The sequence below is a fragment of the Podarcis cretensis genome (assembly GCF_951804945.1).
Source record: "Podarcis cretensis genome assembly, chromosome: 15".
NCBI classification, from domain to species: Eukaryota; Metazoa; Chordata; class Lepidosauria; order Squamata; family Lacertidae; genus Podarcis; species Podarcis cretensis.
The window spans coordinates 8,837,747-8,863,705 of NC_137185.1; the positions used below are offsets into that span (position 1 = coordinate 8,837,747).

The 25,959-nt window shown below is 40.8% G+C and overlaps 1 protein-coding gene across 2 annotated transcripts in view; it reads left to right on the top strand.

Annotated features, from left to right (window-relative positions):
* The window catches only part of NLK (nemo like kinase), a 91,221-nt gene that overhangs the window by 44,854 nt on the left and 20,408 nt on the right, over nt 1-25,959 (top strand). For both annotated transcript variants that reach the window (XM_079955676.1, XM_079955675.1), the window contains exons 2-4: nt 5,210-5,339; nt 8,368-8,423; nt 25,660-25,766. In XM_079955676.1, the coding sequence (XP_079811802.1) occupies nt 5,210-5,339; nt 8,368-8,423; nt 25,660-25,766 (293 nt within the window). The remainder of the gene's footprint in view (nt 1-5,209; nt 5,340-8,367; nt 8,424-25,659; nt 25,767-25,959) is intronic.

Consider the following 25,959-nt stretch of genomic DNA (forward strand, 5'->3'; position numbering starts at 1 on the left):
TCAGACAAAGGAAATGTGATGATGATAATGTGAGGTTTTCTTTGTATGTGGTGCTCTTGTACTCAGAGATTGATAAATTACAGAAGAAACCTTTCAAGTAACAGTTAAATGAACCTTGCTCTTATATGTCATGGAAGAAGACTTGGGATGTTATGTGAAGTTACTGAAAAGTTTGTTAGCTGCAAGAATTATCAACACTGAACACAGGAAAGTGGCTCTGGTTCCCAACAGCTCAGAAGTGGCTGATAAATAGCCTGAATACTTCATAAATAGGCATACTGACTGGTCTGCATTGGTGGAATGGCTTATCCACTTTGGTAGATCTAATTCAAGGATGGGAAACTTCTGGCCTTCAGGACAAGCATGGCCCACCAGACCTTTGCACTTTTGGGTGGGGGGAGCCATGCCCATCTGCCTTATCTAACATCCTACATAACACCCCAGGTGTGGGGTGGGTAAGTGGGGGGCCTTGATGGAATATTGGGGAGCTTAAAGTAGGTTCCCAGTTATTCAGTTGATGGGTGTTGAGAATGTGGCTTGGTTAAAGGGAAGCAGTTTCTATAGGAGGTGGAAAGAGCCACGCAGGGAGGATTGCAAAGCCCTTTCACACGCTTCCCCTTTCAACCCCCAATGTTGCAGGATGAAAGAATTGGAGGTGGGTTGCCCTGCCCACCACCTGTCATAGTTGGCCTGCGGGCCCCTGGAGCCAAAAGCTCTCTCACTATACTAAGTATTGGAATTCTTATCAATATGCAAGACACTGTAGCTACCAAGTAAACTTTAAAAACAAAAATAAAAAACGTGTTTTCTGAGTATGGATTTTGGAGCTTTCCAAATGCTTATTATTTTTACAGATTATAATTTTACTGTTTGGAAAAGAGTAAAACCCAGAATACTTGAGAAACTTTGCCAAGGTGGTTTATAAGAACTATTTTCCATACTTTTGCCTTAATATAAGGTTCTTTTTCTGACTTTATAAAATTTGGAGCTCCAAAAGTATTTTTAGACTTCATGTTTCTAAATTATGGGCAGAGAAAAAGGTCCCACCACTCCTTTTGTGGGGCTATGGAATCAAAACACTGCATTTTTCTCTCTCATGCTTTCTGTTCAGTTAAATATAGGCTCAGTAACCAGTTTGGCATACAATGAACAAATAGTTATTTATGGCTTCCATGTAGTCACACATACCGTATTTACTTGAATGTAATGCACACTTTTTGGCCAAATTACGTTACAAAAATTAGGGTGTGCATTAGATTTTATGGCGCATTTATATTCGCCAGCAAATACTTTTTTGGTTTCAACTTTTTGAAAATCAAGGTGTGCATTAGATTCAATAGCGCATTAGATTTGCGTAAATATGGTATGTGTCTGCATCTGCGTAAAGCAAACTTTGAAACATCCTAGAACTCTAAATAGGAAGCCGGTGCTCAGGCACATTGCTTAAGTCTAAGAATCTGCATGCCTTATGGTCTGTTGTGAACTCCTCCTCCTTTAGTTTTCAACTAATGTGTTTTGCAGCAACTAGATGAACATTCTCCCTGTCTCTCTCACTGCTTTAGCCTTTCTTATGTAGGTCAATGTGAGTGTGATCTCTTTGTGAACGCTGTTCCCTATTCCTTTTTGTTGTATTCCTCTTCACACCTGCATGTTTATGGCGCAGCAGGTTTCTTTTGTAACATTTTTATATTCACATCATGATGAGGAGCTTATACTAAGAAGATTAATCTTTTGATACTATGTCCTAATTTTACTGTCTGTATGGTTAAACACTGTAGTTAAAATGTTTAATATATATGGTGTTGAAATGTAGGAGGCAGAGCAGAGGGAACTCTGAAGGGAACAAAGGGAATGCTATTTGCTGAAAGGTGTGATATGATTGCAAAAATTGCTCTTCATAATATTTTTCATAAATAAATAAACAGGTTATTCCCATCTCATCATCCCTATTTTTCCCACAGTTTTACCCGTCTCAGAAGCCTGAAACAGGTGGAAGGTGGGATTGTGATCAGGATTTAACTTAATGTGTTGCAGCCCTTGGCTTTCTTGCTGCTGCAGAACGTCATGACTAGTATTCTGAAATGTATAGTTAAAAACCTCAAAATCCACCTTTCCCCAGGAATGTTTTGGTTTGAAATTGGCACGTATACTTCCCCAGTGCCTTTGTCCCACTACTTCTGTTATCTTTCCTCTTCTCTGTCGAAATTCATATTGTAGAGTCTTCTGTACAGGGGCCTGAGTCCTACCTTTTGCTTATGTTATTCTGTAAAAGGCCAATTGGTGATGCTGTATAAATAGTCATGTAGCCTGAGCTTCCGTAGGCTTCAGTGTGTCATGGCAGATATATGAGCATCTGATGATTCAGCCTATTGCCTACTAAAGCTCATGCCATTGCAAACCAATTAGCCTTTCAGGAGTCATGTTACTTTTTTGCCCCTTGAGTGCTGCTCAAATTAATTTTCTGTGCTCTAAAAAGTCAGTCATTTTCTTCTCTCTGTCCCCCCTCCCCCATAAGACGCACAGTCTGATATTATTAGCAGTCTAATAGTCACATTTATGTTGTAGAACTCTTTAACTTTTAGAGAAACTGCCCTGTTTAGACTTGTTAGAATGACCTCTTTCAAAAATGAGGCAGTGAAAGGTGCTGTCAGAACTGGCTGTTATCTTTACCGCCTATAACTCATTAGCTCATACAGATGGAGACAACTGGCCGAAGAGCTCAGCACAGCAAGCCTTTTCAGCAACAAAGAAAATAAAAGCATTCCTGTGTAACAGGCTTCAGCACTTATCTGTTTTCTGGTACTATTTGTGCTGAACCAAAGCAGCTGCTACCCCGAGTTAAGAGAGAACAAGCTCAACATGGCATGAAATTACTGCACTGCCATTCACATTCATTAGGTTATATTGCTCCAGCTACAAGCATGGTTGGTCTTAGAATGAATAATTAAAAGAAATGTTGCTTTGTGATTTTGTGTTAACTTTACAATATTAACAAACTACAGCCCTATATTTGGGGAGCAGGTTTTGTGTCTGTTCAAAATTTAAAAGAAGAGTGGACTTGTGCTTGTTTGTTTTAAATAAATAACTTCATTTATGTAAGATAACCCCAACATTAAACCATTGGGGGGGGGGAGTGGGTTAAGTTACTGTTTAAACATGGAACTGCTATTTAGAAAGTACAGACACTAGTTCTCACATGTTGAAATTATCCCAGTTTAAGTAGTCAGGTGTCTTGTTTCATCAGTATATAACTATTCATTGTAGAGCTTGGAGTTTTTCATAACTTCGAGTACGGCACTTGCTGCACACAAATTGCTAATCTACATATGTACATTGGTGGAGAAGTATTACAAAAAACTTTTGGGGAAGCTAGCCCTCAGATTTTTGGAGAGAAAAATATTTCAAATGTGTTAAGCATTAGCTTCTAGATACTTGGATGAAAAGGCATGCTTCTGAATCAGTTTTCATATGCAAATATATTCACATGTGGATTTGGTTATCAAGGGGAACCTGAGTATAAAATGTGGCACTTGCTGACATTTGTGTGTGGCTCATCTTTGGTACACATATGAGTTTTTCTCAATATTTATAAAGCACATGCTTTGCTGGCAGGAAATCCCAGGTTCTATCCTTTGCCTCTCCAGACTCTTACCCATGGGTAGGCAAACTAAGGCACGGAGGCCGTATCTGGCCCAATCGCCTTCTCAACCCAGCCCACGGACGGTCCGGGAATCAAGCGTGTTTTTACATGAGTAGAATGTGTCCTTTTATTTAAAATGCATCTCTGGGTTATTTGTAGGGCCTGCCTGGTGTTTTTACATGAGCAGAATGTGTGCTTTTAATTAAAATGCATCTCTGGGATATTTGTGGGGCATAGGAATTCGTTCATTACCCCCCCCCCCTCAATATAGTCCAGCCCCCCACAAGGCCTGAGGGACAGTGGACTGGCCTCCTGCTGAAAAAGTTTGCTGACCCCTGCTCTTACCAGAAACCCTGGAGAACTGCTGCCAATCACTGTGGACAGTACCCAGGCTCAGGGGTGTGGGTTTTCTGGGAAATTTTCCTGTGCAAATTAAGGTAGTCATTTTGGAAAATTTTCAGCCTTCGTCGGAAAATTTTCTGATGCCCTAGAGCAGGTTTTCCCAAAAACTGGGGTCTCAAGCTATATTTGGACTACAATTCCCACTGGTTCTCCTAGGTAGAGATGATGGGAGTTGTAGTCCAAAAACAGCTGAAGGCCCAAGTTTGGAAAACCTGCCCTAGAGAGTGGTGTAATTTAGGATCTTGTCTAACACTGTATTTGAAGTTGATGTTGTTCATTGTTAATAATGAACTTACAAAATAGATTTTTTTTCCTGCAGAAAAGTATCACACTGGACTGAGCTAGATGGACTTGGTGTAAAGCAGCTTCCTATGTTCCAGCATAGTTAGCCTGAATTAGGAGTTTGGTGGCTTTCTTGTCTTGGGCCACTTCATATAGTTCTTGGAAGTAGCAAGCCATATATTAGTGTCTATCCTCTTCCTGAAATATTTTGTAATCATTGCAGATAGGTAGGATTTTACTATGTTTTGCATGGGGGGACATTAGCTGCCATGAAGTATCAAGGAAGACAAGGGATTCAGTGTCTTCGCCTGGCCCTCCCTCACAATGCAGACCAGAAACTGCATGTAGAACACCCCACCAGAAGATATGCACTATGGTCTAATTTGATGCCAAGGGAGCAACTTTTTTCAATAGTTCCATACAAAATTAATCTTGTTAGCAGGCAATGTTGAAAAGTAATGTACTGTGGCAATTTAATATTGAAAAGTCTTGTAATGGGAAAGGTGTCCTAGAACTAATAGAGTAATTAAAGAGAAGAAAATGTAAGTAATCACATACTGCCATTTATTGACCAGACATTAAATAGTAGTGTACAGTTGAGGTGAATAGTTTTACTGATGGAAGACGCGAGGACTTGAATGCATAGTAATCTCATTGCTGAATAACACGCAGAGTTGCCTGAAGCGTGGATTGAATTCACTTTGTATACAGAATAAAATGCAGCGAGACTTGTTTAAGAATTCTACATGCCTCTCTTGATTTTCTGCTTTGAGCATCCAGATTCATCTTTTTTTTTTTTTAGCATAGGTATTCTTGGGGTGGAATGAAAGAACTTGTTTGTTTAAAGTCAGATTATATGCTTAATCTTCTTCTCCTCTTCTTCAGGTCAGTAACAGATCCGCGAGATGGAAAGAGAGTTGCACTCAAAAAGATGCCCAACGTCTTCCAAAATCTGGTCTCTTGCAAAAGGGTCTTCCGTGAATTGAAGATGTTGTGTTTTTTTAAGCATGACAATGTAAGTAGTCTGCAGCTTGCTTTGCATGAACTTCAATACAAAATTCAAATACCAATGAGACTCAGCGGCAGAGGAAGCTGCTTGGGCGCCTGGGTGGACTGTTTGGGCAGTGTGGAGCTTGCGTGCACCCAAGCCACCGCATCTCTCCCCGGAAAGACACGTGGCTCGGGCGTGCTGCAGGCCCCGCGGTGAGTGTCACCCGGCATTTTGTCACCCCCCACAGTGGTGACACCTGGGGTGACCCGCACCCACCACACCCCCTTCCTCCGCCCCAATGAGGCAGGTTTTTTTTAAGGACTATGGTCACGCCTTCGCTATCAGGCTAAAAGCAGTTGAATTAGACTTGACCGGCTTCCTCATTTATGGCAAGTAGCAGATGCCCCCAGCGAAGTGTGCAAATGGCATATTACACCCAGTCTCTTCTCTCCCACCTTTAGAAGAGGAATAAAGCCAATATTAGTGTCTCGGTAATGACTCTGAAATCATTACTTTAAGCTTTTTCTGAGCAAGGTGCCTAATTATGTTACAGTGGAGATATCTTTGTTAACTTTTTAACCAGTAGGGATTGTGTGTAAAACTTTTTACCTTGTTTATTTGTTAAATGCAAAATCAAGCATGAACAAAGTCACTACAGAAAACAGGTTAGATATATTAAATCAAGAGACAAAAAGGGGGACCAGAGACTTCAGCAATACATTCCAGACTTTTGGTGTAATAGAAATCATAGGAACCTATAGAAATAAAAACACCATTAACATGGAGATGCCTTATTTTGGGGGTAGGGAGGGGCGAGCTGCATTTCCTGCAAACCTTAGCTTGTAAAGCTCTGCACATATTCCAATTGTATTGTATCATCAACCGCCACTTATAGGCAGGGATGGGAGGAGATTGGTATAGTGTGATTGTTTACATTAATAATGCAGAGCATAACCAAACAGAAGTTTTCTCTCCTATAAGCTTTCACAAAATGCACTACCCATTAGTGAAAAGCAGCCTCTTATATCTGTGCAATTGCCATGGAGAACTTGCACGCTTCATTTGTGTCGAGTGAGAGTGCCAGATGTAAGAGCTGGTGTAGATGCAGCTCTGGCGCTCTGTGAATCATAGTTGACAAATGTGGAGCCACTCCTTGGCAACATGCACCCTCACACACACTAGCCGAGATCAAGAGCTTTCTGTCACCACATTAATCATGACTAGGATTACCACCTAAACGGAAAACATTTTTTTTGTTGACAAACTGGTTAATCATGGTGGAGAAGAAATAGGGAGTGAAGGTCTGGCAGGCCATTATTCCTTACTCCAAGGGCTTTGCAAACCTTCAGCATTCTTCCTGAAATCTCCTAGCTTTGTGATATTTTAATCTGTGCAAAGAATGCTTGCATTCAGTCATTCCCAAAAGTAGGCATCAGTAGTCTTTTCAAATGGAGGGAGCATAACTAGAAATAATCTGGTAACCCCAAACGGTATTCAAATGCCTTACTATAAGGACCAACAAAACTCACTAGAATACCTGCTGTATTCAGTTCAGGTGGAATAGCACTCTCTGGAAAGAGCAGGTTTGTAGTCCAAGCTGTCACTGGAGGCCAAGCTACCACAATGGTGAGGAGCACCTGTACCCATCTACAGTTTGTTTGTCAGCTGCAGCCATTCCCAGACCAGTATCAGCCATCTATGCTCTGATAACTTTCCATAGATTCCCCATATTACAGTGCATTCCATGTGGCACTTCTCCCGAAAGCAGCTGCTGCAAGATTCTGCTGCCTGCTAGTTAGTGGGTACAGCCCTACAGGGTCATATCTCTGAAGGCACTGCACTGACAGCTGGTAAGCTACCAGGACCAACACAAGGGGTTGACGTAAGTCTGTAAAATCCTAGATGGCCTGGGACCTAAATACTTGGCAGGACACCTTCTCTCGTACCTGGTTTTCCAAGCCCTAAGATCTGTCTGAAAGGCCCTGCTTGTGTCCCCGCCAGCTAGTGTGGTGGGCAGGACAGTCATAAAAGATGGGGCATTTTTGGTGGTGGCACCCAATTTAAGGCACTTCCTCCTGATTGAGAGATGACTATCCTCCACATTAGAGGTATTTAGATGACAGGTCGTAATATTTATCCAGGTCTTTGAAACCTGATGATTTTGATGCTGATTGGAGTTGTAATGGATTTATGGTTTTATTATATATTATATTTTTTTCATTACCATGTACATTGCTGCTTTTTGTTGTTGTTGTTTATACCCTTTTTTCCTCTGATGGGACTCAAGGCAGCTTACAGATAAAAACAGATAAAACCAACAATCGCTAAAAACATAGAAAAACCAATCATAAAAAATCATTACTAGAATTAAAACTATGTACATGTATAAAATATGTTAAAACATACAAATAATTACAATAAAAACAGCATGGTGTTTATTAAAAGCAGTCAGTTCCCAAAATCCTGTTGGGAACAAGATCTTCACCTGCCAGCAGAAGGACCAGGAGGGAGCCCATCTAGCTTTTCTAGGCAGGGAGAATTTTGGAGGAGACACCAAGAAGGTCCTTTTCCGTGTCCCCATGAAGCTACCTTGTTCTCATTTGGAGGAAAGGTGGGATATGAAAATAAAATGAAGTAAATTTGTTGCAAAGAGGAGGAAGTTAAGTTGCAAATACTTAAGTGTAATAAAGTTGCAAACTTTGGAGAAGACCTTGCCTAAGAAGTTATGAGCAAAGATATTGTGCATATAGTCTGTGGGTTGAGAAAATCTGAATAAAGCAGACATAAAGGATTATGACATACATAGCAGTACAAGGACCATCATTTGCTGGAAACATCAGTTCTGCAATTTTTTCTTTGATCAGACATCAGTAGTGCCCTTTTTCTTTGTGAAGGCCTCTCAACTTTGCATCTCTCCCCTCAACTAAAGGTGGAGGCAGCGTAGTTGTGAGTTGAAAAGAAAGCCTTGTCTTTGATTTCACATTTGCTTCTCTAAAGTGAGGATTTCTGGTGTATTACATGTAACCAAATCAGCTTCTCCCTTGTTTTGTAGGTGCTCTCTGCTCTCGACATACTCCAGCCACCACACATTGACTACTTTGAAGAAATGTATCCTAAACACTAAATAAACAGTCTTAAATGAGGTAGGTGTTGATTTAACTCCAGCCTATAAAAATGCCTGCTGCTTTTGAATTTCTTAATCTTTGAGCTTTCTGGCCTCTGGAAAGGTGGTAGGTAGGCCAGCTGTCATAGCCCATATGGCATGTGGTTGCTGATCAGAGGGGGAGTTAGGGAGGCGGGTGTGAGTGTAAGTATTTGTGGTCATCTCTAGATAACATGAATGAATAATTCCATCGGTAAGGGTTTAGAGTGCACCACTCCCCCCTTATCTACTGAAAATGTGTAGGAGAGTTCCCCCAAAATGGCTGCAGATAAATGATTTTGTAATGCATTGTTGCTGACATAATAGTTTTGAAACATGTGACTGTGCCTTGAAGCACATGCAGAGTGGAGTAAGTTACATTATCAATGGTTTTAAAGTGTTATGGTCAAAGTGTAGATTTCTTTTTTTTAAACCCTTTTAATGCTTGCTTATGACCAAAGAGTATTCTGATTTTCAATACTGTATGGAATAAAGGGGTGATATTTAGTTCATATTGTATAACAGAGCATAAGTCTGTAGTTGCCTGGCTTTGCAGTCTATGATACATTACTTGGGCAGTGACCCAGTACTGTTGGTACTCTGGCTATATTTTAGATGTTTTCGGCAGCAGGTTATCCTGGGTTCATAAGATGCTTCTGGTTAAGATCATTGCCAAGAATTGGCTTTTGTTCACTGCTGACCTTTAAAGCCTCAACTGCGTATGATACGAGAAGTCTGTGATCAGGATCTCTTGCTGTCTTCTAAAAACTCAATAGCAGCTGAAGATAAACCGTTTATCTTTCCACTCCTTCCACCTTTGGTGGTGTTGGGGTGTGTGTGTGTGTGTGTGTGTGGTTAAGCAACAAAATTGCTTGGTGGCATCACCTTTGATGCCAAGATACTGATCAGATTCATATTCTGTCACTCACACATGCTTACATGCTAACACAGCTGTCACCTACCCCTGCTAATCAGTGTGGGTTTTTAACCTACAGGAGATTCTTGATTAGGTCTCGTTTAGTAATCACATTTAGTTTGGCGCCAAGCCTTATATATGAAGTTTTAGGTTCAAAATGGTACAATAAAAAAAGGCTTGTGGATCTTCCAGTGTAAAGGGGCTAAATGCTCAGACTTGATCCTCAGCTCCTCAAATTAAAATCTCCCAGGTGTCTAAGAACTTGGCCTTATAACAGATAATGTATATGGGCCAAGAGGACATGTAATTAATAAATTATGATCCTTGCTTCTTGTTGGCTTCAATAACTTTTTCTGTATTTGCATTATTTGTGGATATGCTGTGCATGTAGAAATGATATATTCCTAAGGACCTCACCCCCAATTTCTTATATACTTGCATTGTTCAGAAAGTGAATTTGCTAATATTCCTTTTGTCAGTTCAAAGAGGATGTAGATGGTATCCACCTAGCCAAGGACAGTGATTTAAATAAGAATTGTTTTTGTTCCTCTTAGGGAGTTTACCAGCTTACAGTGCTAAAGATCTTAATGGCAACAGTCTGCCTAGACTCATCCGGCTAATCTATTACTATATTTAGAGTTAACTTAAAACATTAGAGCAGATGAAAAGATAATTGCTACAAAACGTTTGGAAAAGGCTTTGCCAGGTCTTATTTGGGTGAGTAAAAGACACAAAGTAGACAGACAGAACAGTGTTGAATATCATTTGTGCCCCCCCCCCCCAAAAAAAGCTTTCATTTCTGGGTAGATTTTACAAATCTTTGAACTGTTAAGAATGCCAGGTTGATGACAAAGTGCCACATACTTTAAAACATAGTTTTTTTGGGGGGGTTAATGGTGGCTTGAGACTGTAACAATAATCAATAACCATATTTTTCCATGTATAAGACAATATTTTTTCCTTAGAAATAATAGGCAAAAATTGTGGGTTGTCTTATACGTGGATAGCAGAGGGGGAACGGGTGATTGGTGGCAACAGCCAGCAGGAGATTGGCCTGCCGACGATTTACTGCGGCAATTGGGCGATTGATTTACGGCAGCGGCGAGGCATGTGTGCAATCGTCTGTGGATTTGTCAAGTGGGCAGGTGGGCTTTTGGCGTCGAGCGTGCTCAACAACTTTGGTCAATTTCCCCCCCCCCCAAAAAAAAAATTATTGTTGCAGTCCCAAAAAAATAGGAGTCATCTTATACATGGGAGCGTCTTATACACAGAAAAATACGGTACCACAAGTGAATCCTGCACACGATACGAGTGCCACAGCTCCAGTTCTGACCAGACTTGTTGACATTCATGCTCTTTTAAAGCCAATACCTCTTCAGAGCAAGGGTCTTTCCTTTACTAGAGTAATAAAGAGGAACTCAGAAATGGCTTGGGTGATTTATAGCTGATAGTAATTTACTAGTTTTATCTTTGCTGGTTCTGTCATCTTTTATCTCTTACTCTTAAGACTTAACACTGGGAAAGGCATGGGTGGGGAAGCAAACCTCATTGCTCAAATTGCTTCTTAAAATACATAATAACAACACACATGTTGCTCGTATAAGCCTTGCTTGGAAGGAGATGAAAAGCTTGTATAAGATGACAACTGTGGAAATAAGCAAGGTGACGAAGCATCCAGATGTTCCTATTGGAACTGTCCAGATCACTTTTGAGAGTATGCATTGCAAGGCAAGAAGGTAGGTAGGCTGCGTTAAATGGCCAGAAGGTGTTTGAATGGGGCTAATCAAATGATTTGCTGCAGGTCAAACTTTTACTACAAAGCAGGCTCTTGTGAAACTTTTCATTTAGACCTAAAACTTATTACTGAGGCACACCGATTGTAGTGGTGGAAAGCCATAACTCTTTTAATATTTCCTTGAAAACCTAATTGCTAAATCCCTCTAAGTGGGAGTGGGTAACCCTTATAAAGGACTAAAAATATATTCAAATTCCTAGGAGCCAAAATCAGATATTTGAATTCTTGGCAGTTAAATACTTCGGCACCAAAAGAATCAGGAACCAACCCTATAAAAACTGGGTAAAATGGAGATGCAGTGCTGGTGCTTAGAGACTAGGTGTCAAGGATTTTTCCAGCCGTGACCTTATGGTGTACTGAAAGAGAGATAATCTGTGCTTGCAAGCAACATACACTGCATCAGAGAAGAATGCTAAAAAGGCACAAGTCCTAGATAATATAGGCAAACCCACCCATTGCTATGCTTAATGCTTTTGGCACAGACAGAAGTTATCCTGTTCCTCAATGTGATTCAGCATTGCATGCTTGAGGTATCCCTTGTTGGAGAAAGGCAAGGTCTGCTCATTTTGCTGTTGGTTAGCTGCTTTTACCTCTAGATAGAGGCAGATGGCTGGGGCCCTACAGAATGTTAGAAAGGATCGCCTTCCCTGAGTCCTCTGTGATCTACCCAGTGCAGCTTATCTAGGGCCTCTGAGTAGAAAATGCAAACTCTGTTGTACAGAGATATGTTCTTTCCCACAATGGACACTGGAAAATATTTCTAAAAAGATGGCGTTCTTTGGGGTGTTTTACCCTCCTCCACTATGAATCATTGCTTATAACCACACCCTAGCTTGACTCCCATTTGAGATGTTGGTTTGAGGTGATGGAAGTGTTGTTCTGTTGCACTTAACTCATGATGAAAATCAAAGGTTTGGGGGCGAGTTTCTAATTTATGGGGCCTGGGAGGAGGAAACAAATACGATGAACAACCAGCTTCAACCCAGTGGAGCATGATTTGCTTTAGATCAGCCTCCAGCCCAGCCCCCACCCTTTGAGCCTGGGGAAAGATTTGGAATTTTAAGAAAATGTCACGGGTACTATAAAATACCCATTTAATTAATTATATATATGGACCCCGAGATGGCTATCACCAATGGAGGCTAAGGCCCGGAAAAGACTCAATATGGAGGCCTGTTGGCTGAAATATTGGGAAATAATAGAAAAAATTGGAGACAAATGGAGGTTGCAGAGCTTGGAGAAATTAAAGAATAAGGTGCAAGATTGGTTACACTACGCTCAAATTCAAGAGGTTTTTATATTGGATAAAAAGATAGGATTCCAGGTGGAGAAGTCGAAATTAGAGACAGAACTGTTGGAACCAAAGACTAAGGTTCTTTCGAGAATGTATAACTTGCTGCTTAAATGGAACACACAGGATGAGACTGTTAAATCAGCCATGATAAAATGGGCTCAGGATATTGGGTATAACATTATGTTTGAGGACTGGGAAAGGTTATGGACCACCGGAATAAAATTCACGGCATGTAATGCCTTGAAGGAGAATATTATGAAAATGATATATAGGTGGTACATGACCCCAGTCAAGCTTGCAAAAATATATCACCTGTCTGATAATAAATGCTGGAAATGTAGAGAGGCTGAGGGGACATTCTTTCACCTCTAGTGGACATGCCCAAAAGTGAGGGTCTTCTGGGAAATGATCTATAATGAACTAAAAAAGGTATTTAAATATACCTTTGTTAAGAAACCGGAGGCCTTCCTCTTGGGCATTGTCGGCCAGAAAGTGTCAAAGAAGGACAGAAGTTTCTTTATGTATGCGACAACAGCAGCAAGAATACTTATTGCAAAGTATTGGAAGACACAAGACTTGCCCACACTGGAAGAGTGGCAGACGCAATTGATGGATTATATGGAATTGGCTGAAATGACTGGCAGAATCCGAGACTTGGGAGAAGAAACAACGGAAGAGGACTGGAAGAAGTTTAAGGACTATTTACAAAAACAATATAAGTTGTATGAATGTTAAGTATCTGCACGATTTAGAAAATCTCAGTTCCAGCAAATAGATTTTGTAAAATAGAAAATTAAGTTATAAGTAAGAAAAGGTCGAAATTTAAGGCAACAATATGTTTAAATTTAAGGTATGAGTAAATGATAAAAATTATCTTAAATCTAGAAGTATAATATTTGGAAAGTACAAAATAAGGTATGAAACAAGGTAATAATTTGCTGATATTTTTAATATAAATAATGCAGGGTAAAGGAGATGTGAGGAAGTCCAGTTAGTTATATATAAAAAAGGTGTATTGAATGGTTGGTTTTTTTCTTTTCCTTTTTTCTTTTTTATTTCCTTTTTTCTATATGGTTTTTTGGTGTATTTGTTCTGGCTTTTTTGTGTACTATTTTTTGGTGAAGGGATCTTGTATGTATATTGTGTACTATGAAAATTTAATAAAATATTTTTTTAAAAAATAATAATTAATTATATATATGGGAGGCTCCCCCCTCAAGCCTAATTGCAACAAGGGAAGGGGGATTTGGGGGGTGGGGAGGTCACAGCTGGAAACCCCTTGAAATTGTTCTACTCTGTTGTAATTCAGCTTCAAGAAAGGCTATTGTAGTTGGTAAAAAGGCTTCTTTGAAGCCTAATTATGGTGTGAGAGAGGTGTCTTCAGTGTGTTTATGTGGGGGTGGAATAGCTGGGGAGGGGAGAGAGTAGCTTCTTCCTTCAGCTGCACTCCCTCTCTCTGAAAATGCCCCATGTGCTGTAATCCGGCAAGCTTAATTCCAGCAGGGAAAGAAGAGGTGGGCAGGATCTGGTGGGTGTCTGGGAAGGTTTCTGGGGCCTATGGCTGGTGACCTATATTGATAAAGCACTGTGTGCATGATGCCTTACAGAGCAACAGAAGACAGATCTCTGACTTAAGGAGCTAAGCCCAAAATTCAGGAAAGGGAGGCCACAGAGGGATCGGGTAGAGATGAGGGTAAACCGACTTTGTTTTAGTAGGGGATGAGCACCAGACATCATGCATTTTACATGCAAAAAAGGACCCTGATTAGATCCCTGCAACTGCAGGTAGGGCTGCTCTCTACAACCTTGGAGAGATGCTTCCAGTCATCTTATTTCATTCAATATAAGGCAGCTTCCTATAATCCTGTACATCACAGAAAAGATGGGATCTGTCCTCACTCATAGGATCCAGTTGCTTTTCTACCCTGGCCCTCTCTGTGTGGTTGCAGGTAGGTCTCAGGGCTTTATAAAGTCATCTTGCAGGGGGAACCCAGTCCATGAGCAGCTGCCAGTTGGCCATCTGCACTCTAGGCAAATGTTTGCCTGAGGCAGATGAATAAAATATTGCCTGTATTGTCACGAATGCTTGCCTATAGGGTGTTGGGCAAGAATTATTTTATTTTTTTTAGTGTAGGGAAATAGGCAGCCAGATGGAAGTAATACTGTAATACTTTTCCCAGAGACCCTGACATCTTACTGCCTTTTTGTTTTTCACTTCATTGAGCTGGCTTTGTCAACTAGTTTCGGCATGGTACGAAGAAAGCAGTGCCAATGGTGTAATGAAGCTTGGCTTTCTTTTATTAACCACATGCACTAAGAGCTTGAGCAAGGAAGTTGAGCAATGATATGTTGTAAGCATGTCAGTGTACAAAATTGGAAATGCCAGTTTCCTCAATTTACAAGTTGGGTGGGGAAACCCTTTCAAGTTTTAATTATTTAAATCTTAGTTTGTGTAAGAGATCAAAACCTTAATCTGTTCAGGCATTTCCATCGTATTTAAAAGACTCTCCAAGTGATGTAGCTAAAGTGAAACTATTAGGATTCACTTTTAACAGTTCACATTGAAACACTGCTAGTTCTGTGTTGCTACATGTGTTATCATCAACGCAGTCCAATGAGAACAAGAGCTGCAATAAGGTGTATATATTAGACAATGTAAGCATTTCCCCTGCTGATTAAACCAATTACATGGAACTGTAAACTGAAATTAACTCACAACCTGGTACAAAGGAATAGTGCTAGGATCTTACAGCTTAGAAGGTGGTTCTATGTGGGTTTCAGATTCTTGACCAGAGTGAAAGCAGCCTTCGTAAATTTAAATAAACAACCAGATAAGGTCACTAATTATTTCTTTGGCTGTCAAGAGTTTCATGCGGTGGCTGTCCTGATCGTTGGAATGCATAAGGGAGTAGAGGAAATTATTTGCTTTAAAAAGTGAATCTACTTCTATTCCAGCTTTGTCTCTTTGGGCAACTAGACACTCTGAATTCTGAAAGTAATGCCATTGTGTGTATTTTCATGCTTCTGTCCCAACTCCATTCCACCGAACTTGCTCAAGCTACTGTGGGAGCTTAAAAAGCAGAGGCAGCAAAATGTGATGCATCAAATGTAGCAAACTGTGGACTCCCAAGCAAAAAGGGTCAGTGGCAACCATAGGTCCAGTAGTAAGTTAATGGCCATATGCTAGTGTAACACATCCCTGGGCTTGCAGGTGGCGAAACAGTACAACTCCCCGCACAATAATAAACAAGTTCATTATTTCCTTCATGGTTTGCTTATGTCAGGTCCAACAGGGTTTTGTTGTACTTCAGAAACTTGTGAGAAGCATTGGCTCACAGTAAAGAAGACTAATACAGCCCACTGTGGCATTATACTACAAACAAGTCTAGGATGGAGCTGTCCTCCCCCCCCCCCGCCCCTTTGCAAATCAGTGGCTAATTTCCAGTCAATCCAGAAGCTCAGAATAATTTTGGTTGTTCCTTTCCAACTCTACAATTTCCTTTTTCAGCTGCGGCGACCAGAACTGAACACTGTATTCCAGAAATGAACACAGTATTCAAAATGCAGTCACACCATAGTTTTGTATAACAGCATTATGACATTGGCAGTTTCAATCCATTCTTAACAATCCTCAACATGGAATTAGCTTTTTTCACAGCTGCCAAACACAGAGTTAACATATGCATTGAGTTATCCACCACAAATCCTAAGATCTCCTTCCTTGGTCAGTCACTGCCAGTTCAGACCCCTTAAGCACATATGGGAAGTAAGGGATTTTTTTTGGCCCCACTGTGCATCATTTTACACTTGCTTACACTGAATCACATTTGCCATTTTACTACAGCCCAGTCATCCAGTTAGGAGATACCCTTTTGGAACTCCTCACAGTCCTTTTTTATTTTTGTTTATATCCCACCTTCCTTTCACCATGGAGCCAAAGGCAGTGTATATGTTGTTCCCAGGTGGTCACCTCCTTAGTTTCAGCAAGTTGGTGGCCTCAGGTGCCTTCAGGCTATACCCTGGGACTTTCTTAACACTCCAAACAAATTGGTGTCATCAGTGAATTTGGGTACCTCACTTCTCACTCTCTACTCTTAATTCATATATATGCACAAGTTAAAAAGCACAGTTTCCAACAGTGATCTTTGAGGTTCCCCCCGTACTTCTTTCATCCCTCCATTGTGCGTACTGTAAGTCTTCATAATTCCTTCTCCTTAGTGATCATGTTATTTATATGTGTTGGTATTATGATGCATACCGTTTGCTCTGTTGCTAAAAATACAAAAATAAGAACTGTTTACCCAGAGATCATAGCAGGACAAAAATAAATAAACAAATGAACATATGTACTGTAGGCAATGCTATCTCTGTTTTATTACCTTTCAAGTCAATCTATACACAATCTCTTCTTAGTGAGGTTTTGAAGCTCTGGCATGAATATGATACAATAAAATATTGGCAGGCTTGTCCCTTTTTAGCATCTCCCACATGATAAAACTTGAAATGAGGCAATTGTAGAGAGCTGCAAATATTCTGTGAGGCACCTGCAAGGGTATGAGTTGAGTGCTTTGTCCTTCTGTCTTTTGTTCTTTGCACCCCTGCTTTTTGTCAAGGTGAACTCCAGCAGGAAAGATGCTGAGGGCAGATATGCCAGCTGAATGTGTCTCTGAAGCATTGCCTTTTCCCCTGGCCACCTCCCAAGTTTCCCTTCTTTCATATAGTTCAATGGAAACAAGAGGTGGTAGGACAACTGCTGGTTAGTGCTTCTTGTAACACAGTGCCAAAGAACCTGCAGGCCTCTAGATACTGTTGGGACTCCAACTTCCATCAGCTCCTGGCAGCATTGGCAGTGGCTAGGGATGATAGGTGTTGTAGTTCAATAACCTCTGGAGAGCCACTTGTTCCCCACCCCTTTTGTAACTGCTGGTGTTGATCTATATATCTATATATCAGTTTCTTTGCTTCAGTTGTTCATCATTCTTTCCATTCCACTAAAAGAAATTGTAATGGAGAGACAGAAGAAACTGCACCCTTCCCCTACCCTGTAACATACTAAATATGTGTGCCTTCCTTTCCTTGTAATGCAGCTTCAGTTAATGGATTTTTTAATCGTTTAAGTTGTTTTGTTTTCTAATACTAACAATTTTCAATAAGCTTTAAATATGTAAGTACTTTTGAAAAAAATGTGGTGGTATTGATCCCAAATGGATTCTTGTACCATCATGTTGTTTTTTGGATGTTATCAGTTGCAGTTTCACCCTTTGTCTAAGACTTGGTTTCCCTAACAACAATGAGGTGTTTGAGTCTGTTTTTGTAAGGTGACTTCCAGCTATTTCTTCAAAGGGCTGTCATTGCTTAGCATGTTTGATAGTAATTAGTTCTAGCAGGAACACTTTGATTCAGAGAGAGGCATTTCTAATTGTCACAGAGCCTGAGTAAACTTAAAAAACAACAACCCTAAAAACTTGATAGTGGAATGAAGACACTTGCAAATCAACGTTGAAATATAAACTAGGCCAAGGGCATTCGTTTTTGTGGACTGTTGTCTAACCTTAGCCACTTCTGTGTTAACAATTCTTCACATTTCTGTGCAACCCTCAGTAATGAAACTTGCATGGTGGCTTGCTTCTAGTCTCCTTCCATGTACACAGGTTTGCAGTGTTCTGCTTGGGGCTATAAAGGTGTTAAAGGGCCAGGCCAGGGGGTTTAATTTATATTGGAAGTAAAATGGATGTGGGTTGACAAGTGAGGATGAGGGTGGATTGGTAGGTGACAAATGGTGGTGGAAAGAAAACTAAGATGGTGGGGCATGGCTCATTGGTTTAGCACATGATTTGGATGCAAATGGTCCCTGGTTTTGTGCCCAACATCTCCAGCTAAAGAAACTCTACTTGAGGTGTTGAAGTCCCACTACCAGTCCAAATTAGACATAGTCAGAAAACATCAAGTTTATTGCTAGATGACAGGAAGGTATCTAGTTGCATTTTACTATTCTTCTTGGTGGGCTGAGGATCATTACATGTGGCAAACTGCAGGAGGGGCTGCTCTTCTAAGCACATAATGATAGATGGCATAGGGAACAGCTTAAAGATGAGAGTCCGAGATAAAATTATTTGAACTGGAGGGAGAGATTGAGAAGTGTGGCACAAGAAAAGAAGAGAAGCTTTAGGTCAGGCATTATGAAGTGCAAGGTTTAAAACTTAATGGCTAGAACTTTGAGATGTTCAGCTTAATGCCATCCCATAATACAGCAAGCATTTGAAAGAGAAATGGGCAAAGCTGTGGCTTGCATGATCTGGCTGTTGGCAGAAGATCTTAGTCGACCTGTGTGCTTTCACAAGTACAAGGGGTGTTCACCACTGACGTGTTCATTAATCACTTGGTCAAGCTTCACAACAGGGCTCAACATCCAGCTTTTAAAAATCTGAGCTGCATATTGCTCATTGTTTGTCTTTACTTTTGAAATGGGGGGAATTGTTTTTGGTTTGTGTATGTGATTTATTATTATTATTTATTTGCAAGAGAATCTGTTTGGCAGCACAATTCCAGTTATATTTCACTCATTCACATTCTATTCCCCATGGTGTTAACCCTAATCGTAATACATTGGTTCTAGCAATTTGTCCTGCACGGTTGGAAAAGCTATTTTTGGATTTTTTTTATCTCTTCTCCTGCCCCCACCTCCAGTTAATCCATCTCTGAGCTGGCATTGATGGCACATTCCCCATTACCATAGGCATAGCCAAGCAATACAAAGAGCTTCTGGGCAGGATTCCAGCTGGCTACAGATCCCTGCTCCCTAATATTTGAGCTTTTGATGTACACTCTGGTTCTGTGATACGCTTAAACTTGTAGCCAACTGTCAGGGTGGCCTGCTACCCATTTAGAAAGCGTGGCGCTTTCAGCTTGTCACTGTTGTCGCTTGTTTACATGATTAGGACTACCTGAAGATGTATGTGGTGGTTTTTTGTTTTTGTTTTTAGCAATGAGTACTTCTGCTTGTGCCTGATGGAAGCCAAGAGCTCCCAACGTCACCTATTGATGGTCCCAGTGCATTTATCAAAGGCCCAAAGGGGAACTGAGCTCTTGTGATAAAGTGAATCCCTTTATTTTATTCCTTTTTCTGTCCATCTGTGTGGAAAGAGGAAGCTATATTGAGGGCTCTATGGTGCTATCATAAAATAGCCTTTCCTGACAAGGCTTTTATTTCCGTAGAGAGAGATACTAAAAAAACATCCTCTTGCAAGATGGATGGGCTGATACTATTATTATTGTTGAGAAAAGATGCTAGCATGTTAGTGTGTGTGTGTGTGCTCACGCAAGCACACAAATAATAAAGGGATTGTGTTCTACTGAGTCGGTAAAAATCAATGATCTTTAAAAAAATAAATTTATTTATTATTTACAAAACATTACTTTGATCTTCAGATATTTGGATGTAATAAAAGCATATACAAATTGAAGCCATGATCTTCTGTCAAACCAGTTTTTCTTTGTAAAAGAATCAACCAGAAACAGAAATATGCAATTCTTGTTGTTAAACACTATAATACAAAATACTATTTATAATTGTATCATGACAATTTAGACTTTCAGCCAGATACTATCTATGTCATGTAGAAACACTGTACTAACTTGCATCTATTGGCCTTTGCTCCTGCAAAGTTTTAGGGACCTTAGTCTTTAAGTAAATGAACTTGCTCAGTCCCCTTGCATGAGTATGTACAGAGAACTACAGTTACAAAGTGTCCATTAACAAACATAGAGACAGCCAAACAGAAATCGTTAATCTCACAATCCCACAAGCATATATAAATACTGTAGTATAAAAGGCACGTGGGCTACTTGATTAGAATTTTTAGATTATGCCCCAGGTAGTGCAGCCACATTCCATTTCAAAAGTCCATTTTAATTTTTATAATGCTCAGTTGGTATGTGCGATTGTACATGGAATAGAAAGTTGGAAGCTTAATTTATCTAGCCTCTTTCTTAATTATTGAAATTGCTCTACCCTGATTAATGATTGCCTCCTTGAAAAATTTTGTATGAAGAGACCTAGGGTGATACAATCGTTCTGCCGGTGGTGGTTTTCACTCACAGTGTCTTGAGCATTGGATATTGCTTCAGGCCTATGTGTTATTCCAGCTACGTGATGTTTCACATCTAGAAGCGCAGGAGGTCTAACCGCAGAGTTACTTGGTGCAGTGGTACTGAAGTGTTATGGCTCTTCCATTTGAGAGTGGTTAAAAATTGCCTGAACCGCGTGAGTGCTGGGCTTTACACAAAGTGCACATTTCATCAGCAGTATGTATGGCTCAGTAGCCCGGCAGCAACGATATCATCAGGCTAAACCACAATCAACCCCTGAGCCTTCTACTTACTAAGCACAGGAGTCAGATCTGTACTGAAGCTCTTCGTATTAATGCAAGTTGTTTCGGGTGGCTTTCCTGTAATTTCTAATGTTTGAAGACGTAAATCTGGAGCATGGGGGAAAGTTAGTGGGCTGAACTGCTATACACATATACAAGCTGAAGTGGGTGAACAGGAGTCAGATCCCATGTATAATTTTTGTACGCGTGGATCTTCTTGAGCAGTGTCAAAAATGTGACAAAACAAATGTGCTGGCTAGATTGCTTCTACATTACCAAATAGAAACACTTCCCCATACCAAGCTGAAAACAAATGCAACATGAGAATCAGTCCCAAGAGCCACACAATGCTGATTTTTACTGTTGTACTAAAGAGAACTGACAGGAACTGTTTGTCTTCGTGGTCTGCAGTCTGATACATGATGACTATATTAGGGGGGGAAAGTTTTCCTCGTGAACTTTTTCTGTTATATTTCACATATAAACAAAATTTATGATCCATAAAATTAGACTTTTAAGAACATGGTAGAGATGTATTTTCTACTCAAAGCTGAAATTTGAGACGCATGAAGTTGGTGCCATTGCACTCTGTAAGGCATTGTTTCCCAACCTTGGGCCTCCAAATGTTTTTGGCCTACAACTCCCATCATCCCTAGCTAGCAAGACCAGTGGTCAGGGATGATGGAAATTGTAGTTCAAAAACAGCTGGAGGCCCAAGGTTGGGAAACACTGCTGTAAGGCAAGTAATATTCTTCAGGGTTTTGCATAGTCCACTCTTTTGCAGGGTGCATTGGGTCTTTCTGGGCAGTTGGCTGCTGGAATGAGAATTGCCCCATCCAAAGAAAGATGGAGCAGTTTTCCTTAGGCGGAATCTGCCACAATATGTCAGAAGGCTGCAAGCAACAGTTGGATATGGCCGGAGAGCTGATTTAGGATTTCTAAAGGCTAGTCTGACACTGCTATGAATCTGGTGCAGGCAGTGTGCTTGTGTCTACACCCCTGTGATAAGATGCCACATTTTGCAAAAAGGGAACATGCTTAGGGAAGAATTTCTTTGAGCTTTGCAGATCTCAGGGAAGGGGACTGCAAACAATACTGTTGTGATGTGTCAGGCTTGTACATTAGGGTTGCTTGTCAGTATGGCATAGTCTGTTAGCTTCAACAAGTCTCTCAGTCAGCACAAATTAAGGCCCTTCTCCTGTCCTCTGCTTTGTGCCTTTGATAACTGTTTTGAAGCAAATTGGTGTGTTTCATACTTCTAATTTTATGCAGCTCCTTCAATAATTATTACTGTCAGCAGCATTTTCCATCCAGGAGTGCTGTTCTGTTTGGGGGTATAAAAACTAGAGCAACCTCGCAAGTCCTCTGGCCACGATATTTATGGCTCAACATTAAATTTAGAGCCCCCCCCCAAGCCTTACTAACAATTATAAGCACTGGAGAAGGCAAATGACATTGACCTATCCAGACACCAGCTGCTTAAGAGGTTGCTGTACTTGTGAAACCGGAAAATCAAGCGAGGCCTGCTTTTGCTCTTGCTTAGAGGCCCTTGTTAAATTATCCAGAGACAATTATGAGATAGTTATTGTTGAAGCTAATAGCACCTCTGAGCCCTTATCAAAAGCTGTTTTTTGGAGGGGTTGTTTTTGTTTTAATGCACAGCAGACCTGGAGCTGTGCAGGTGCCATTCCAGGCCCTCGTTTAATTTAAGCTGCTTTAGTTGGCATGGCAACTAGTTGAGACATCTGGGAGACATTAATGCTCGGGATTGAGGTTGAGGAGGATTTAGGTGGGAGAACCAAACAAGGATGTCATACCATAATAAAGCACAGAGTATTGTAACTGGTTTTCTAGAATAGTGTGTGTATTGGCAGGCAGGGGGGATGGGACTGGGTGGGGAAAATCTGTATGGAAAAGAGGAAAAATGCAATGGATGCTAATATGGTTGGGGATTTTACAATAGGATCATGTTTCCTGAGCAGATTCTGTAAGCCCTTCTTAAATTTCTCCATAAGACCAGGCTTTGCGAAGGTGGTTAAGAACATAAGAGCCCTGCTATATCAGACCAAAGGCTCCTGTTCCCCACAGTCGCCAACTTACGAGAAACCCACAAGCAGGAAAGAAAGAAGGCAGTAGCTCTCTCCTATGGTGGTTTCCCAGCAATTGGTGTGCAGGGGCATGCTGCTTCTCATTCTGCAGATAGCATGCAGTTGTCAAAACTAGCAGCCATCATTGGCAGAAGTAACAGCCTAGTAATAGTTACAGATAGGTAGCCGTGTTGGTCTGCCATAGTCAAAACAAAATAACAAAATTCCTTCCAGTAGCACCTTAAAGACCAACTAAGTTAGTTCTTGGTATGAGCTTTCGTGTGCATGCACACTTCTTCAGATACAGCCGAGTAATATTTTTATTACGGCCATTGAAAATGTCCAGAGTAGTGAGCAAGGAACAAAAAAGAGGGAGATAGAAAACCTACTTTCCTGAGCATCATGAAATGAATCACAGGCCTACTGTTTTTGAGTTGGGAACCGGGGAAGCAGCTTTGCAAGCTTAATTTGATGGGACAGTGCTGCAGGCAAAACGGGATTTCCGTTTGCAGCAAAAGCCACATGGGTGGCTTTTCAAAGGGAGAGCAGTGACTGCATTCACATATAATATAAAAGCCAGCATGTAGTGGGTTCTGTCATTCGGGCACTAATTGGACTACATGTAAAGAAGCGACGCTTTACACAAAACTCCTTAGACAAGCATAGACAACTTGGCTCTCTTCAAGGGTTGCATGAAATAGCGTGGGTGTGGTATGTCAGGTAACATGCCGGGCTTCTTCATCTAGAAAACACTATGTGACTGTCATGTACCCTATATTTCATTTGTGGAGGTTCACTCTGCTTTTTTCTGAAGTGTGCAGTACAATGACAAAGGAAGTGCTTTTTTATGTTGCATACCTATATCTATATCTATAGATAGATATCCTGAATCATCCTGAATGCATGGTCCCAGGGCAGCTACAGAAAAGTAGTAAGAGACAATAAAAGTACAATGTTTAAAAATAGAAAATAAGAAAAAGCATACAGATGCAGCCAACTAAAATAGCAACAATCCATTCAAATAAAAACTTTGATTTTATATATATGCTAACACAAGCTGTTCTTAAAAGCCTGGGAAAACAAACGTTTTCTGCCTGGCATTCAGAAATGATTGGTAGCCAAGGTGTTTCCTGGGGAGGGCATTCCAAAGATGAGGAGACACTGCTGATAAGGCTCTCTCTGGTCATGACCTGTAACATTTCAGATGGTGGGGGACCCTGGAGGAAGATGGTGATCTCAGTGGGCTGGCAGATTGATAGTCGAGCAGGTATTTGGGTTCTAAGCCACATCGTTTTAAGCCACAAAGGTTAAGACCTTTTAAACCCAGAACAGATTTCTTCCATCTTGCTTCCCTCCCCAGAACTCTTCTAGTTCTGTCACTGCAGGCATAACCTGTTTCCTGAAAATCCTGACGCACTGGTTTTGCTTCAGGCTGTGTGTCCTCCCAGACTCTTGTCAACAGCCAAACTTGTGGATCAGAGAATTCACCTGACAATTACATTGATATGGGAGGTGAAACTGGGATACCATCTTGCTCTTTTTTGTAGTTACATCCAAGCACTTTATTGCTGACAGTGGGGAAAATCAGACCGCTTAAGCAGGTATGACTCAGGCAAACAGGCAGCAGCTATCGGCTGTTCTCAGGTGCTTTTTTCAGCTGTGTTCCCACCCTGATGATGCATGAGAGAAGCAGGCTGGGTCCCTGATAACAATTTCGATTTAGTACATTTGGTTTTTTGCCATCCCTCTGTAAATGTCTGTGGTGCTTCCGATGCTCATTTGCATCTCCACCTTTAAATGTCAGCAGGAAGGGGGTGCTGATTTTTGTCATGCTGAACTACTGCCGTATATCGCCAACAAGCAGTTGCGTTTTCTGCAACTGTGCCAGTCTATTAAATGGTTCCTTTTATCTTGCTTTCTCTATGTGAGCCTGCCAATTTGAAAGAAACAAAACTGGAACTTTTAAAGATGTGCACCCAGATTGCATTGTTTGCCTAGTTTCAGGGTGCCTCTTCACACACACAAAAGGAGTTGGTAGAGTTATTTATCGGCAAAAAGAATTGCACAGGTTCCACTGCTGATGGTTCTGAAAATAGCAGAAATGTAAAGAAATGAGCTCTACGTTGAAGTTACTTTACTTGAAAAATGGGCTACATTTTTATTGTTCATTGGAATAACATTTCCGAATGTGAGCAATTTGAAAGCAATGTATGTGTGGTTTTTTTAAAAGATTGCATCTTTCTTAGATTTTTCTTTATAGTCCATGTATACATGAGGAAAAAATGTGTTTATGGTTTCAAAACAAGGAAGCAATTTGGTTTGTCAGCTCTTGGGGATCACTTGAGTCCGTATAGTACAGGCATGGCCAAACTTGGCCCTCCAGCTGTTTTGGGACTACAGTTCCCATCACCCCTGACCACTGGTCCTGTTAGCTAGGGATGATGGGAGTTGTAGTCCCAAAACATCTGGAGGGCCAAGTTTGGCCATGCCTGGTATAGTAAGACTAAATTTCCCTAAAGTCAAGTTTGGTTTTTCCCACACCTGGGGAGTTAAGTAGGTAAGTAAATCAAAATAACAATTACTGTAGAATAAAGTGCCACTAGCTGCTACTCTGGCCTTTGCTAACTCTCTGTATCATGTGAAAAAGAGAACAAGAAGAGACAGCTTTTCAGACATCTCTTGCACCAAGTTGAGGAGCTGAAATCATTTGTCTGTACTTTCCTTAATGAGTGCAATTGAAGATATGTTGTTACAGAATTGATGCAGAGCGACCTCCATAAGATTATTGTCTCTCCTCAGCCACTCAGCTCGGATCATGTAAAGGTTTTTCTTTACCAGATTTTAAGAGGTAACTTGTTTTTGGTTTTTAATGCAGAATGAATGTGTTGGGTCCTTATCCCACCTTATCCCCATTGCAACTTGTAAACTCACCTTCTCCATTACCTCTGACAGTGGAATCCAGCTGTGGGACCATCCATAAAGTGGGGGGGGGGAGGACAAGGATGGTGTATTGGTTAAAATGTGGCAAAGGGTGATGTGGG